The sequence below is a fragment of the Arachis stenosperma genome, chromosome 4, assembly GCF_014773155.1.
Source record: "Arachis stenosperma cultivar V10309 chromosome 4, arast.V10309.gnm1.PFL2, whole genome shotgun sequence".
Taxonomy (NCBI): Eukaryota; Viridiplantae; Streptophyta; class Magnoliopsida; order Fabales; family Fabaceae; genus Arachis; species Arachis stenosperma.
The window spans coordinates 144,820,099-144,834,237 of NC_080380.1; the positions used below are offsets into that span (position 1 = coordinate 144,820,099).

The 14,139-nt window shown below is 27.6% G+C and overlaps 4 protein-coding genes across 7 annotated transcripts; 2 read left to right on the forward strand and 2 right to left on the reverse strand.

Annotated features, from left to right (window-relative positions):
• The first annotated feature begins 1,141 nt into the window (after positions 1-1,141).
• On the forward strand, positions 1,142-1,959 carry LOC130973125 (probable calcium-binding protein CML45). Its single transcript, XM_057897539.1, has one exon. The coding sequence runs from the start codon at positions 1,310-1,312 to the stop codon at positions 1,898-1,900; it is 591 nt and encodes a 196-aa protein (XP_057753522.1). The 5' UTR covers positions 1,142-1,309; the 3' UTR covers positions 1,901-1,959.
• Positions 1,960-2,060: 101 nt separating this feature from the next.
• LOC130973123 (uncharacterized) lies at positions 2,061-5,068 on the forward strand. Of its 4 annotated transcripts, none has more exons than XM_057897536.1 (5): positions 2,061-2,255; positions 2,637-2,811; positions 3,008-3,246; positions 3,680-3,828; positions 4,608-5,068. In XM_057897536.1, the coding sequence occupies exons 2-5, from the start codon at positions 2,660-2,662 to the stop codon at positions 4,818-4,820; spliced, it is 753 nt and encodes a 250-aa protein (XP_057753519.1). In that variant the 5' UTR covers positions 2,061-2,255; positions 2,637-2,659; the 3' UTR covers positions 4,821-5,068. The 4 variants fall into 4 exon arrangements, with proteins under 4 accessions (XP_057753519.1, XP_057753520.1, XP_057753518.1 ...); XM_057897537.1 differs by having other exon boundaries at positions 2,184-2,525; XM_057897535.1 differs by having other exon boundaries at positions 2,184-2,416.
• A 115-nt stretch (positions 5,069-5,183) lies between these two features.
• On the reverse strand, positions 5,184-7,868 carry LOC130973126 (1,4-dihydroxy-2-naphthoyl-CoA thioesterase 1-like). Its single transcript, XM_057897540.1, has 3 exons — positions 7,415-7,868; positions 7,129-7,320; positions 5,184-5,569 (listed from the first exon to the last, which is right to left on the reverse strand). Exons 1-3 carry the CDS (start codon positions 7,565-7,567, stop codon positions 5,417-5,419), a joined length of 498 nt encoding a protein of 165 aa, XP_057753523.1. The 5' UTR covers positions 7,568-7,868; the 3' UTR covers positions 5,184-5,416.
• A 3,362-nt stretch (positions 7,869-11,230) lies between these two features.
• On the reverse strand, positions 11,231-13,580 carry LOC130973280 (expansin-A15-like). Its single transcript, XM_057897737.1, has 4 exons — positions 13,568-13,580; positions 13,270-13,423; positions 12,799-13,087; positions 11,231-12,098 (listed from the first exon to the last, which is right to left on the reverse strand). The coding sequence occupies exons 2-4, from the start codon at positions 13,397-13,399 to the stop codon at positions 11,789-11,791; spliced, it is 729 nt and encodes a 242-aa protein (XP_057753720.1). The 5' UTR covers positions 13,400-13,423; positions 13,568-13,580; the 3' UTR covers positions 11,231-11,788.
• Positions 13,581-14,139: the final 559 nt, after the last annotated feature.

The window sequence follows — 14,139 nt, forward strand, 5'->3', positions numbered from 1 at the left end:
TCCAATTTCCATCTCACTAATCACATAGCCTGCCAAAGTCATCAACGGAAAATTTACGTACCAAATCAAACCGTAAATAACTACAAATAAATAAAATAAAAAAGCAGGCCAAGCTCACCCTATATTTCAATATGGCGTTTATTCTGAGATATTGAAATAGAGATAGAAAAATTAAGATTTAATATTATATTTGTTAATTTAGAGATTAGTATTAAAATTTTTATTTTTTTATTTTTAAAATTTTAATATTTCAGTACTTTTAAAAAGTAGAGATAAGATTAAAATTTTGAAAAATGAAAACTGAAATTTTAATAATATTTTATACTTAAAATATTCTTATTTTAATTAATTAATTTTAATTTTATTCTTTGTGTAAATTAAATTAAAATTTTATTCTTATTTCAATTTCTATCTCTTACTTTGCATCAAACAAAATACTAAAATTTATTTCAATCTTTGTCTTTCAATCTTAATTTTTCAGTCTCTGTATTTATATCAAACGCTACCCAAATGACCAAAAATACCGTGAAATTAATATTTAATTTTAAAAATATAAAAATAAATAATTATTAAATATTTAAAATTTATTATAAAAAATAAATTAAATAAAAATTAAACATCAAATTATAAATATTATAAAATTCACATATATATATATATATATGATAAATCACAAATAATTACGTCAAAAAAATAATTTAAAATTATATTAAAATATTTAATCATAATTAAAGATCTACTCTATTAGTAGAAAAAAAAATAACATGACTCACCTGTCAATATAAAATTTTTTTTGTTACAAAAAATTCTATTTATCGCATAGCTGTTTTTTATTAATGTAAAAAATTTTAGTTTATAAAGATATATTTTTATCATATTTTTAAATAATTTAAAAATATTTTTATTGATAATAAAATTTAAAAACATTTTTATGGGAGACAAAATAATTTGAGTTTATTTTTGACAGTTGACTATATATTATGATGGAAAGAAATTTCCTTTGATAATGTCAGAAAATGACTCTTCCTTTTGTTTCATTCCACCAATTTCTTTCCACCCTCTTCCCCTGCACCTTCCTTCTTCCTTCAAAGGCTGCTTCCAATTTTCAATTCTCAAACTTGGTATGATTCTATATATATAAGCAATTTTCTACCCACCCTTTCAAACCATTCAAAACAAAAACAATAGTTTTAGCTTCCTCATCTTCTTTCTTAGGCTATAATAACATACAACTTATATTAGCTTTAACATTTTCACAGAATTCTAACAACTCTTCATCATTTGTGTGTATAATTTTCAACTTGAAAACATGGTTTTTGGGCAGATTCTCTACCTTTTTGAGGACAAGACAGATGGCGGCTCAAATTCTCCATTGTTCTTTGGCTTTGAGATTCTATCAGGTTTCTGGTGGTTCCTTCTCTCCCAGCTTCAATTTAGCAGCTCATCTTCATCATCAGAACCTGATGAGATTAGAACACACCATATAGCTGAGTCATCAGATATCAGAGATAATAGTAATGATGAGAAGAATCTTGTTATTAACAAGGATGAGGCCAAAATGGTGATGACAAAACTTGGACTTTTTTCCACTCCAGAAGAGAGTGATGATGATGAGGAAGAACTTGAACAACAGTTTGGTTCTAAGGAATTTTCTAACATGTTTGAGGAACAAGAGCCAAGCCTTGATGAAGTGAAGCAAGCTTTTGATGTGTTTGATGAGAACAAAGATGGATTCATTGATGCCATGGAGTTGCAGAGAGTTTTATGCATCTTGGGATTGAAGGAAGCAAGAAACGTTGAGAACTGTGAGAAGATGATTAGGAAATTTGATGAGAACAAAGATGGTAGAATAGATTTCAATGAATTTGTAAAAATCATGGAACACAGATTTTGTTGCTAATTGCTTTGTTTCTTCTATTGTTTATTATATATAATATAAATATAAAAATCCCTTTGGTATATTCATTCTTTGATATAGTTCTTGCTTCTTTAACATAATCATATATATATGTATGTATAGGAGTACATAATAAATCACATTAGGTGTAATAGAATTGAACATATTGACATATAAATACATTTTATTTATGATGAATTGATGAAATACTTTATAGGAGATAAGGAAATAGGCGAAGTTTGTAAATCTTAAATACAAAACCAAAGGAATATAAGGACTACATAATTTTTATAAGAATTTAAGCTTATAAAAATTTCTTTGTTTTCCCACCAAAGGAAGTGCTCATCATCTTATTTGGGTATGGTGTTAATGAGTTAGAATTTTGGTAAATGTCTAAAGAGATTGCACCCTAGTAGTAGTAGTAGTTGTGTTTGGGGATTTCAATGTTGTTGTAGCCGTAAGCGAGGGAGTAAATTGTCTTTCTAACCACCTCCTATGAGAGCTAGAGCATTTTGATAGGTAGTTTGCCCACCACCTGTTCGATAGAATGTTTCTTTGATTTCTTCTCATTTTCTTTTGAAGAAAATATAGAGACCAACTTTTAGTTAGTCAACATTGATCGAAAAAAGTTAGTTACCTAGCATTACTCGAATGGCATATAACATTATCATTATTATTATTATTGTTATTATTATTATTATTATTTGTGAATGTCTTCAATGGTTTGATTTCATTGCAGAAGAAGCAAAATAACTGGATATAATGGCTCCACTGATGAATCTGGTAAGGCTGAGAGGGTTTCCAATTTTGCAGCAATTGCATTTAGAGGAACGCATGCTGAGAACCAGCTCAGCCAATTGGTGCATTATTAATGATGGAACCACCTTCCCTACCGTTGTAATGGGCTTGTCTGGGTACTTCTTTATAACTTTTCATGGTTTTCTGCTTCACAATGATAATCTGGTATACTAATATGACAATACCACTTTTTTTTTTTACACAATTTTATTTGCATTGGATATCTATGTTTGAAGTTGATACCTCATCTATACATTGAAAATGAGTCTAGAAATAGGCAAGGTAATGATTTAATGTGAAATACTTACATAGGAAAGTATCAGAACTTGTTGAGGCTAAGTCCGTGTTGCGAGATCATATACCTGTCATAAGAAGGTTTACTGGGGGAGGAACTGTAATTGTTGATCAAGGAACTATATTTGTTACTCTGATATGCAACAAAGACGATGTTTTGGATGTGCAACCCTTTCCTCGCCCCATCATGTCGTGGAGTGGTCAACTTTACGATGAAGTTTTCAAAGGGCTCGCTGATTTTCATCTTCGTGAGAATGGTATGTATTAAAATGCACACAAAGATTGATAGTTTAGAGTTGTATGAGAAATTTGTTTTATTCCATGTAGGTTCTTTTGATTATTTAGTAATGAAGCCTATCATAAGTATTAGCTGAAGCTGTCATTTTATTTAAGTGGTGATCATTCCTTCCACATGTTTCTACCGCACCTTTGATACTAGAGAAAGTATCAATAAAATAAAGTTGTTATTGTAAGCAAGCAAACAATGAAGTTCCATGTTAGTGTCTACCTTTGTTTAGCTTCTTCCCATTTTCTCAACAAAAGTTGTGAAGGCATTATTACATTTGGAAGCAATTCAACCGACGATTTCATTGACATTTAGTTTGAAGTCTCTGTTTAATTTTCAACATATGAATCATGAGACTTAAAAATGAAGTTATGGTTGGATTCTTATTTCCTCTCTGCTCACAGATTATGTATTTGGTGATCGCAAATTTGGTGGTAATGCTCAATCCATAACCAAACATCGGTGGGTACACCATACATCTTTTTTATGGGATTATGAAGTCAAGAACATGTCTTATCTCAAGTTGCCAGCAAAGGCTCCAAAATATCGATTAGTAAGCTTATAATTGATGCATTCCACCCCCCCCCCCCCCCCCCCCCCCCCCCACAAAAAAAATCTCTTCAATGAGTTTTTTACTTGCTTTTCGCTCCCTATCCTTGTTGTGTTGATGCGTTGTAGATATGCTTTTCATGGGATGATAACTTTATAAGGTTGTTGTCACATATATTCCTGCCTTAAAATAGGTTGATGAATAATTTTTGTTCTTGGTTTGCACTTGCTACATAAAATAGGTTGATGAATAATTTTTGTTCTTGGTTTGCACTTGCTACATATATATCATGAGAATAATTTCAGCAATGACTAATTTTAGGAGAATAAAATTCTAAAATACTTTTAGTTTACACCTTTAGAATTATATATAACTCAAGATATGAATCCAGTTTGTTACCTACATCATTTTCCATTAGTAATAGAAATTAGTTCTTTAATGTATGACTGTAATTAATTTTTTTTAGTAGGAGTACATAAAGTGTAACTACCTAACAAATATTTTTTTAGGTTTTCAGCTTGAAAAATTTTCAAAAATGAAAAAAAGCTCACTCTTTTCCTCTCTCAACAAAAAAATAATTACAACTATACATTAAATAACTAATTTCTATTGCTAATGGAGAATGACCTAAGTAACACAGTTCAATGAATGCAGAACTTCTTTTCTGCTTTCCTTGTGTCTATGTATAACATGGATGAGAGTTACTGCATCAAACATGTTTTAAGTGGATTTTGCTTCAATTACTTATGAATCTGTGTCCATGCTTGCTTGTTATGATGCAGACTAGAGATCACACAGATTTTGTTTGTAGTATGAAGGAGTATTTGCCAAGATCAGAATTTGTAGAGAGAACTATCAAGGCAATAGGAGCCCAGTTTTCTGTGAAATCCATTAACTTGGAGTCCACGGAAATTCTTTCTTCCTCTGAATTTGTTCATACCACTAGGCTTCTTACAGAGCAGGAACTTCTTGATGCTTGCACAATTCAAACTTGAAAATGAAGTTACAAATTGCTAGTATGGATCTTGCTTTTCCCAAGTTGAGTGATGATGAAATTTGAGTGTTACTTTCTTATGTTGTTGTCTATTTATTTCCATTTTTTCTTTTGTCCTTTATTCTATTAGATTTTATTATTATTATTCTGCAAAATTCTATCCATGTCCTGTTTCTTGTTGAAATATTGATATACATTTCTTGCTTTCCTTTATTCTACAACTTTGATTTGATAGTGTTGATGTTCATAATGGACATACAAAAACCATGGTTGATATACACAAGATGAATTCTAGTAAAAAAGAAAAGAAAAGAGGTGCTTATCTCATATCTTGCTACATAATTTAAATATAATGAATTTTCCAAATTCTCTTGTATGCTGCAGCATTTTACAAGGTTAAAGTCTTCAACAATTTACAATTTTTACATGATGTACTTTCCTTTTCAGCAGGGATTTTATGACTGTAGTGTACATTTTCAACAATATAGGTGATGCTTTTGTTGCCTTTTGGTTTTGTATCTTTTCTGATAAATAATAATCCTTCCCTAATTTCATCCCAGCTTTTGCTTATGTCAATATTCAACATATGTTAACATTTCATAGCCTTGCATGCTTCTTGAGATTTTTGCCAGCATCTTTTACATTTTCTGGGACAGGCATGTTGCATAGTAGGGTCACCCTAGATGATGATATCATGGTTCTCTTTTCTGAATTGGATTGATCAATCTTCCAAATTCTCACCTCCCATACCTGCACCATAGAAAAACAACTTATGTCATAAAACATGTTTTCTAAGGTCATTTTTAGTCACAACACAATTTTATATGTTAACGGAGTTTTCTTAAACATTCTTTTAATGTCTCTAAAAATTTCATTCCATATGGAAACAACCAAATCTAAGTTATTCAGCTAAATTTAATGGTGAAAATAGTTGACATAGCTGATAAGAAATAAACTTTGACTATTATATAATAAACTAAATTCAATTGAACGTGATATGCAACATGATCACTTAAGTTTTCTCCAAATAATAATAATTATTAGACTGGACCTAGAAAATCCTACATGCTGATCATTTTCTCCCAAGAGTAGTGGGTTGGTGAACTAATACATTTGTATTAGCATAGATGTAAGTTTTGTAGCTTAATATTAAAATGAACATGAGAATCTTTGAATTTTGATCAACCTTGTAAGATGCTGTCATTTCTTAAATAACTGGTAGATAACTTTTTGTAACTTCTGTTATGTTTGGGATTGCTATTTAAAAATACGAGAGATTTCTCTCTGTTTCTTCTTTTTCTTTTTCTTTTTAGTTTTTAGTTTTTCTCTTAAAGTTCTTTTAGAAAAGTTTTTTCTTCTTTTTTCATTTTTATGAAATCTATTAGGCTCATTTGGCTTATTTGATTTGTATTTTTATTTTTAAAATTTTATTAAAAAAATAAAATAGAAAATAAAAATAAAAGTAACTTTTTTCACACACTCTTGAAAATAAAAATACTAAAAATAACAACCTAAATCAATCATACTCATAATTTTTCTTGGTGTAGTGATACAAACAACAAAATCTGTTATTAAAAATACTTCTTATGTTAGATACATCTTATATGGCCAATAATACCTTATACATGTCAATTTATTATTTTCATGCCTATCTAAATTAGTACTCCATATGTATTGCACTAGCATTACCATAATTCAGAACTTAATAGGGTAAAACTCATCAAAGACATCCATTTTAAGACACTTTCCTTATATAATGATATTTCATCTATACTAGTAGTAATAATAATGACACATGGAAATGAAGTAAGTTAAAGGGGAGACATTAAACTACTAATTAAAGCTTCTTAATTATGAATGCTTCAGTTCAGAAGTCAAAAATCAACAAAATAAAAAATCTTTAGTTCTTTAATGTTGACCACTTACTCACTTAACCTTAGCCTTGTATTTGTATAGTTGTACACTTGTACGTTTCTTTTCTTTTGATTGATTGAATCTGCTTATCTACTATAAATACAAAAACTAGATGGTGATGCCACCATTGTGGCCACATGTTATTGCTAAGGAAATGAAGCTGCAGATATAAGATAAGGTTCCACTTTGAGATATACTTAAGTGAATCCTGAATCAGATATATACTCTTAAAATATATTTAATAAATACTTAAACAACCATGTTACCATATAAAAAAAAATTAACCACCAATCACTTAATCATCAATATAAAATATATATTAAAATATAAAATATACACTAAAAATAAATTAACAACCTATATATTTATATACAAATATATATCAAGTGATTTACCTGAATGGTTTTACCAGTGACAATAGGGGTGGCTTCAGCAAAGATCAAGTCACCAAGATCAGCACGTTTCAAATGGTTGATACTAAGCTGAATTCCTGCCACTCTTTGATAACCAGAAGCCATGTGAGCTCCTATGCTTGCCAATGCCTCTGCTATCAATGCTGACACTCCTCCATGTAACACCTTGAATGGCTTCACACAATAATTTTCAATGAAGTTTCAGTTTCTTAAATCAGTTACTCTTTCAAAAATTTATGTATATTTAAAGCATGTTAGGCTTAATTACCTGGCAGCACTTAGGGGTAATTTTGAGATGGCCAGAGACCCTTTGTGGGGTTAAGTCTTGAAGCTCAAACCCAATTTCATGAAGAGGCAAATCCACTTCAGCAGTCTTTGATGATGGTGATGATGGTGGTGGTGGTGGTGATTGGTTTTCCATGAAAAAATAACAAAGATGAAAAATAGGTATGCTTTCTCTTGTGCTAACTATATATCATTCACCTTTTTAAGTTTCAATAGAAGCCAATAACATAACATATATGGAAGGTGAAGGAACAAATTAAGAGGTAGGATTGAGTTTAGAGGGTTTGGTTTAGATTACTTAATAGGATATAAGATGAATAATAATGCAGTTTTAGTAAGGTATTATGGAATTTAGTTTTTGTGGGTAGGTGGGTGGGGGGTGAGTAGGTGAGAGGTTGCTAGTGAGAGTGCAATGGCCTGAGGAGTATTATTGAGGTGAGCCTTTTAGCTAAGAGTCAAAAGTCAAAACAAATCCATGTCCTTAATAGAATATTGAGATTTTATTTGAAGCTTAACAATAATATTTTAATGGTAATACCTGAATTATCTTTATAATTATCTTTTATTTTTTAAATGAAGAAGATATTCTATATTTAAAATACTACATACGTTCCACATTTTATTTTACTTTAAAATTAGGAGGATAACAATTAGAATAGTGTTTGAGATGAAGAAGAAAAAGAAGAATAATTGTATATATTAATTTATATATTTTTTAATTAAATAATTACTTTTTAAAATAATTAAATATATAATAATAGAATAATTAATTTTATAATAATAAATAATTAAATTTATTTACAATTTTATGTATATATATATATGATTGTTAAAATATTTCTCTCTGACATAAACGTGGAAACTAATGTTTAATTTTTTTTTCTATTTTGGTAGATATCTACGGAATTATTGGACTAAGCAATTTTAACTTTTATAAATTAAATTAAATTAATTGATATCAATTGATAACTTAAAATGGATAAAATAATTTTTTATATTGTTTTAAGTAAATGCTTCTATTTATAAAACTTCTGGACTAAATTAGTGAGTAGTCGAGTCAAATATTTTTGGTGATATAATAATATATCACTAAATATCCTAATAATTTGTTGTCCGTGCCAAAATTATTTATTAATTAAATCCATAAAAAGTTTCAAAAAATCCTAATAATTTTTTTTAAAATAAAATACGATTTATAATTAAAAAAAAATTCGTTAAATATGGTTTATTCTAGTGTATCTATGTATTTTTTGACACGATGATAATGGTTGTCATTGTTAAATATGATTTTTTTAATTTACAATTAAAAAAATCTTTAAAGAAGTCATGTTTGTTATCCGTGTATTTTTGTGTGCTCTACTGTTTGTAGATCTATATATTGTTTAAAGATGATGATAATGGATTAAAATGAATTAAAAATATGGGATTTAAAAAATTAAAGAAAATTTACGGAGTAAGACGAATTCTATAATTTTTATACAGTTAATTGGGTGTTGTGGTAAACTTGCTCTAAACAAAAAAAATTATATTTAAAAAATTAAGATTCAAAACTAATATTTGAGAAAATATGAAATTTTTTATTTTATTTCTGAAAAAAAATCCGCATGTCATATCCAGTTTTTCTATTTTTGGACGAACCATGTCATATGCAGCTTAGATAGAAGAAAAACAATCATATCATTCCCATTAGTGTTCTTCTTTTTTTTTGGTAACAAAAAATGCGTAACAAATGAAAATTTTGGAAGAGGATTTTTCTGATCAATTGTGGAAGAGGATTTTATTCGGATCACATAATTATATTGGGCTTATTTATTACAATAATTTCGTTCTTTATGTAGGTCCAACTTGAAACCCTGGCCTTATATAGTTAAAGAAAAGCCCAATATTGATTAGATAGCACTTTAATCACGACCCAAAAAAATTCCAAAAAGAGAAAAAGAAAACCAAATACAAAAACCTTTTTATCACGACACTCATGGCACAGTAGTTCGACCCGTGTGTTTTAATACAAAAAATTCTTTTTCAGACATATTTAAATACAATTAAATATTTATTTTTATTTTTAATATATATTTTTAAAATGAGTTAAAAATAATATATATTATTATTTATTAAAATAATAATATTTTAATTATTTTATATAATTAAAAAATATTTAAAAAATTAATTTAAATTTTAATATTAATAAAATATTAAAATATTTTATATTATATATATATATATTATGTCTCGTATTTTATAAAAAATAAATTTTATATGGCTAATTTTTTTATGTATGAAAGTTTAAAATGTGTTATACTCAATTATAGAAAAATGGTGTGTTTTTTATAGATATGGAGATAATTTTTTTTTAAATTAAAACTCACAAATCTGAGGCTCAGTTTTGTTTTTGGAAACAAAACTTAGGGTCAGATTTGGGATAATAGAAAAATCTGAACCTCAGATTTGTGTGAGCTGAAAATTTTTTAAAGGATAAACAAATCGGTGGGTCAATTTTATAAAAAAAAATGATAAACCACAAATATGACTCTCAATTTTGTGGTATAATAAAAAAAAATTAAAATGCACAAAGCTGTGCCTCAATTTTGTGATTATCTATGCAAAAAAAAAATACACCACTTCTCCACATTATTTAAAAACACCACCACAATTTCAATAATAAAAATAAAAATCCATTTTATATGTCTATGTGTTATTGTTTAATTTATATTATATCGTGTTCTATATTTGTGTTAGTATTCGTAGAAATTATCTGAGTAAAATTGTACGGTTTACTGTGCAGCTTAGATACTTAACTTAGATATTTTTTCTTTGACCATTAACTAATAAAAATTTATTTACAAAAAACGAGGGAACTTGATTCTAATTTTTTGTTCCCACTGAAAATTAGAAGCAATGCATGTGCACCGCGCACGTGATTATTACGTAGAAATATAGAGAGTTATTATCGAAAGTAGTTGTGGATCTCTACATGAAGAGTAACTAAATTGTGTATCTTAAATCTTAATTAGAAACCACAAGGAAGGAGGGTGGATGAAGAGCTGAATCTCACTCTTAATAAATGCCGTAGTTATTATACATGTTCTAGTAACATGAATCTTTTCTAACAAAAATAAGAAATTAAACGTGTTGTGATGAGAAACCTGATCATCATATATAGTTAAATAATGCTGCATCTGACTGTTTCTGTTTTTATTCAATAAAATTGAACTTTGTAGTTTGTACATTCTAATGTCATTAGGACTTTATTTTAATTTTTATAAATGATAATATCAGAAAGATAAAAAAATATTCAAACTTATTTTTTTTTTGTCTTTTAAATATTATTATTTTATAAAGATGTATTGTAATTTCTTTCGTCATATAAAAGTGCAACTTATTAGCATTGGCATAAAATTTGACACATGTTTTCAATAAAAAAAAAAACGAAATGAAAAATGTATGCACATTTTAATATTTTTATTTATATATAGAATATGGTCTTTAGTAATTCAGCAATTAGTAAATTATTTAAATAACTAAATTATTTGGATTTATTTATTAAAAAGAAAATTAAATTCAATAAGAATTTAGTAATAATTCTTTTACATACATTTAATATAATGATAATATAACTCCTATATATGTCATCGTGATGTTATTTGTCTCAAAAATTTAGGTTAATAAGAACAAAAAAATTTAATACGTATCTGATATCATATTATTATATTATTTATTTCAAAAGTATAAACGAATAAAACAATCACATAAATAATTGTATCTTAAACATAATAAATACAAAAAAAACTATTACATCTTCTCTTACTTTTTACACATAGGGGGGTATTCATTATGACATTTCTCATTCATTCTTCAATAACGAAAATACAATTAATTAAGTGCACAATCAACAATAATCCTCTTCTTTTGACATTAATCTTTCTCAATAGAGCAATGTAGCCCTTTTGCAAAGGCATAGCATAAATAAAGCTACCACATCATTTGCAAAAGCCCACCTTGCTATAATACATACAAATATATAATTATTATAATAATTATATATAAAAATCAAACTATTAAGGGCTAAATCTTCTTAATTATCCATTCAGCCAAACAATGACTCACCCTACACTACAATTCAACCTTCGCATATATAGTTCTTCGAACTATAATCCAAGGATACTAATAATTTTTTTAAAATTAAAATATCTGTCAACTTTAGAAATTCGACACATCCATATATATATATGTTAAATATGGAGATATCGAAATATCAGAAAAAAACAGATATTTTAAAATAGAGAAATATTACTGAAAATTATTTTGAAAAATAATATTCTGAATTAATTAATTAAGGGTAACTTATTAATTTAATTGGTTAGTAGTTGAATTGCCTTCCAGTGTAGGTCTGTCCAAAGGACCAATTAGGTGGGGCAACATTATAAGACAAGACCTTGTGTCCATTACTTGTGGTGACTATAAAAGAAAGACTTTGGCCATTGAGGTATGAGTTGCTTTGCCAATTTTGCCCCCAGTTCCTTGACATGGATTGCCATCTTGTTCTTGACCCTTTAATGGCCACACCATGCACATCACCTGCACCTCCAACATTTGTCACTAGCACCAAATTGAAGTATGAGTGTCCATTGATGGTGAACCTTATTCCACCCCTTCTCCTGCACCTTACCCTTAACCCACATCACCACAAAAGAACAAGGGGAAAAAGTTGTCAGCTTCAAGGACAAAATAAATAAAATATCAAAAATACTGTTCACACACTAAAATTAGTTATTATATATTTGTATATAAATATATATATTTTAACTCATTTTTAATGTATATTTTATATTAGTAACTAATTTTAGTATATTTAATATGATTAATAAAATATATAATATTGCATGTACTAATATAAAAAAATTAAATATACAATTAATTAATAACAATAATATTTTTAGAAGGATGTTAAGAGTAGTATCTGGTGTATAAATAATATTATTAAAAAATTCCCAATTATACTGATATTACAAAATATATTTTAAATTTCCATGTCTATGTTGAGCTTTTTATATTATATTATGAAGGTCCTTATCATATTTTATAAAACATAGGAATATCAAATGTTATGAAATTTAAATATAATAAAGAAAAATCAAAATATACATAATAAAGCCAAACTTTTGAAAGCTATATAAATTATGATATATAAGGAATTAAGTAGGCCTAACTTATCCTAAAAGTTAGCTCAAGAGAGAAGAATTACCTCACACTTATAAAGACTATCAGGCTTTTAATTTTAGACAATGTGAGACTTAATAGGATATTTTACCCTAAGACCAAAATATAAAAGCAAATATAATAAACTAAAGATGTATATGAAGTTATTACCTTCTATAAACTACAGGCACAATTCCAGCTTTGTATTGTGCAATGTGCTGGAAAATAGGTTGTGAGAGATCAAAATGGTGATTTGGAGGGTCACACCATCCACCAGGAGGACAGAAATTAGTGGCAGTTACTACAATGGAGCCTGGAAGACACCATTGTGGGTCATTCACACACTTTATTTCATAGCATGCTCCACATGTTAATCCATTGTTGAATAGTGCTGTGCTTAGTGCTGCTGTATTTGTCCCATATCCACTGCTATACAGGTTTCCATATCCACAAGCACCCCCTGAATTTACAAATAATTATAATAATAATCTTACTACCGACAAATTAAAATAAAGTAGTTTAATCGCAAAAATGTCTTAATTTTGATGCACTGTCAATGTAACTTTTTTTTTTTTGTCTATATAATTTGTGTAGTGATGATATATATATATATATATATATTATATATATATATATACATACCCATTGTTCCAGAAGCATCACTTCCACCATAGAAAGTGGCATGAGCATTGATCCAATTTCCATATCCAATGACATGTTGTGAGACCACAGAAAAATATGCCACCACAAGAAAGATTCCAAGAAGAGCCATGTTTATTGTTACTTTATTTTCCTCCTGCATATATATGAAAATGCAGCATTATTATTAATAATATTATTGGAGAGAGTATAGTATGGCAAGAAGTAACAAAGTTAGCAATGTCTATAATATTATTGAAAGAAAGAAAGAAAGAAAGAAAAAAGAAAGAAGGGTGGATACCTTAGAAAAGAGTTGTTTGAGGAAATGGGAAAGGGAGGGGATTGGTGAGGGAATAAATAGAGCTCAGTCAACATCCAAAAACTGACACAATTTGTGGGAGTTGGGACCATGCAAATGCTCAAAAACTCTTTCATAGAAAAAAAAACACTTCCTTTATTTTATTTTATTTTATTTTTTAAATATTTATACTTATTATATATATACATGTACATAAATTTATTAACAATACAACCATACAATAGTTTATTTTAATAATAGGAAATATATAAAAACATACATTTTAATATCTATTTTTTAAAAAACAGTATAATAACACAAGAGAAATACTAGAGAGCTAATAAATTTTATAATTTATAATTATTAATTAATTATTATTAATATTTTTAATGATATAAAATTACATATAATAATTAAAATTATTCAATTTTTTTTATTAATTAAGTATTGGCTAAATTTTAATAAAATGGTTCAAATGGGATTGCATTCACACTACTACGAGGCTTTGGGATACCATTGTTCTAGTTCACATACTAGCAAGATAAGTTTGTCTGCCAGAAATAATTAAAAATAAA

Coding starts and splice junctions, on each gene's coding strand:
- LOC130973280 (XM_057897737.1), bottom strand. CDS start 13,399: ATGGCTCTTCTTGGAATCTTTCTTGTGGTGGCATATTTTTCTGTGGTC. Junction 13,088..13,269: donor TGATGCTTCTGGAACAATGG/GTATGTATATAT, acceptor TTGTAAATTCAG/GGGGTGCTTGTGGATATGGA. Junction 12,099..12,798: donor GTGCCTGTAGTTTATAGAAG/GTAATAACTTCA, acceptor ATGTGGGTTAAG/GGTAAGGTGCAGGAGAAGGG.
- LOC130973126 (XM_057897540.1), bottom strand. CDS start 7,567: ATGGAAAACCAATCACCACCACCACCACCATCATCACCATCATCAAAG. Junction 7,321..7,414: donor TTACCCCTAAGTGCTGCCAG/GTAATTAAGCCT, acceptor TATTGTGTGAAG/CCATTCAAGGTGTTACATGG. Junction 5,570..7,128: donor TCACTGGTAAAACCATTCAG/GTAAATCACTTG, acceptor TCTATGGTGCAG/GTATGGGAGGTGAGAATTTG.
- LOC130973125 (XM_057897539.1), top strand. CDS start 1,310: ATGGTTTTTGGGCAGATTCTCTACCTTTTTGAGGACAAGACAGATGGC.
- LOC130973123 (XM_057897536.1), top strand. CDS start 2,660: ATGGCTCCACTGATGAATCTGGTAAGGCTGAGAGGGTTTCCAATTTTG. Junction 3,247..3,679: donor TTTTCATCTTCGTGAGAATG/GTATGTATTAAA, acceptor CTCTGCTCACAG/ATTATGTATTTGGTGATCGC. Junction 3,829..4,607: donor AGGCTCCAAAATATCGATTA/GTAAGCTTATAA, acceptor GTTATGATGCAG/ACTAGAGATCACACAGATTT.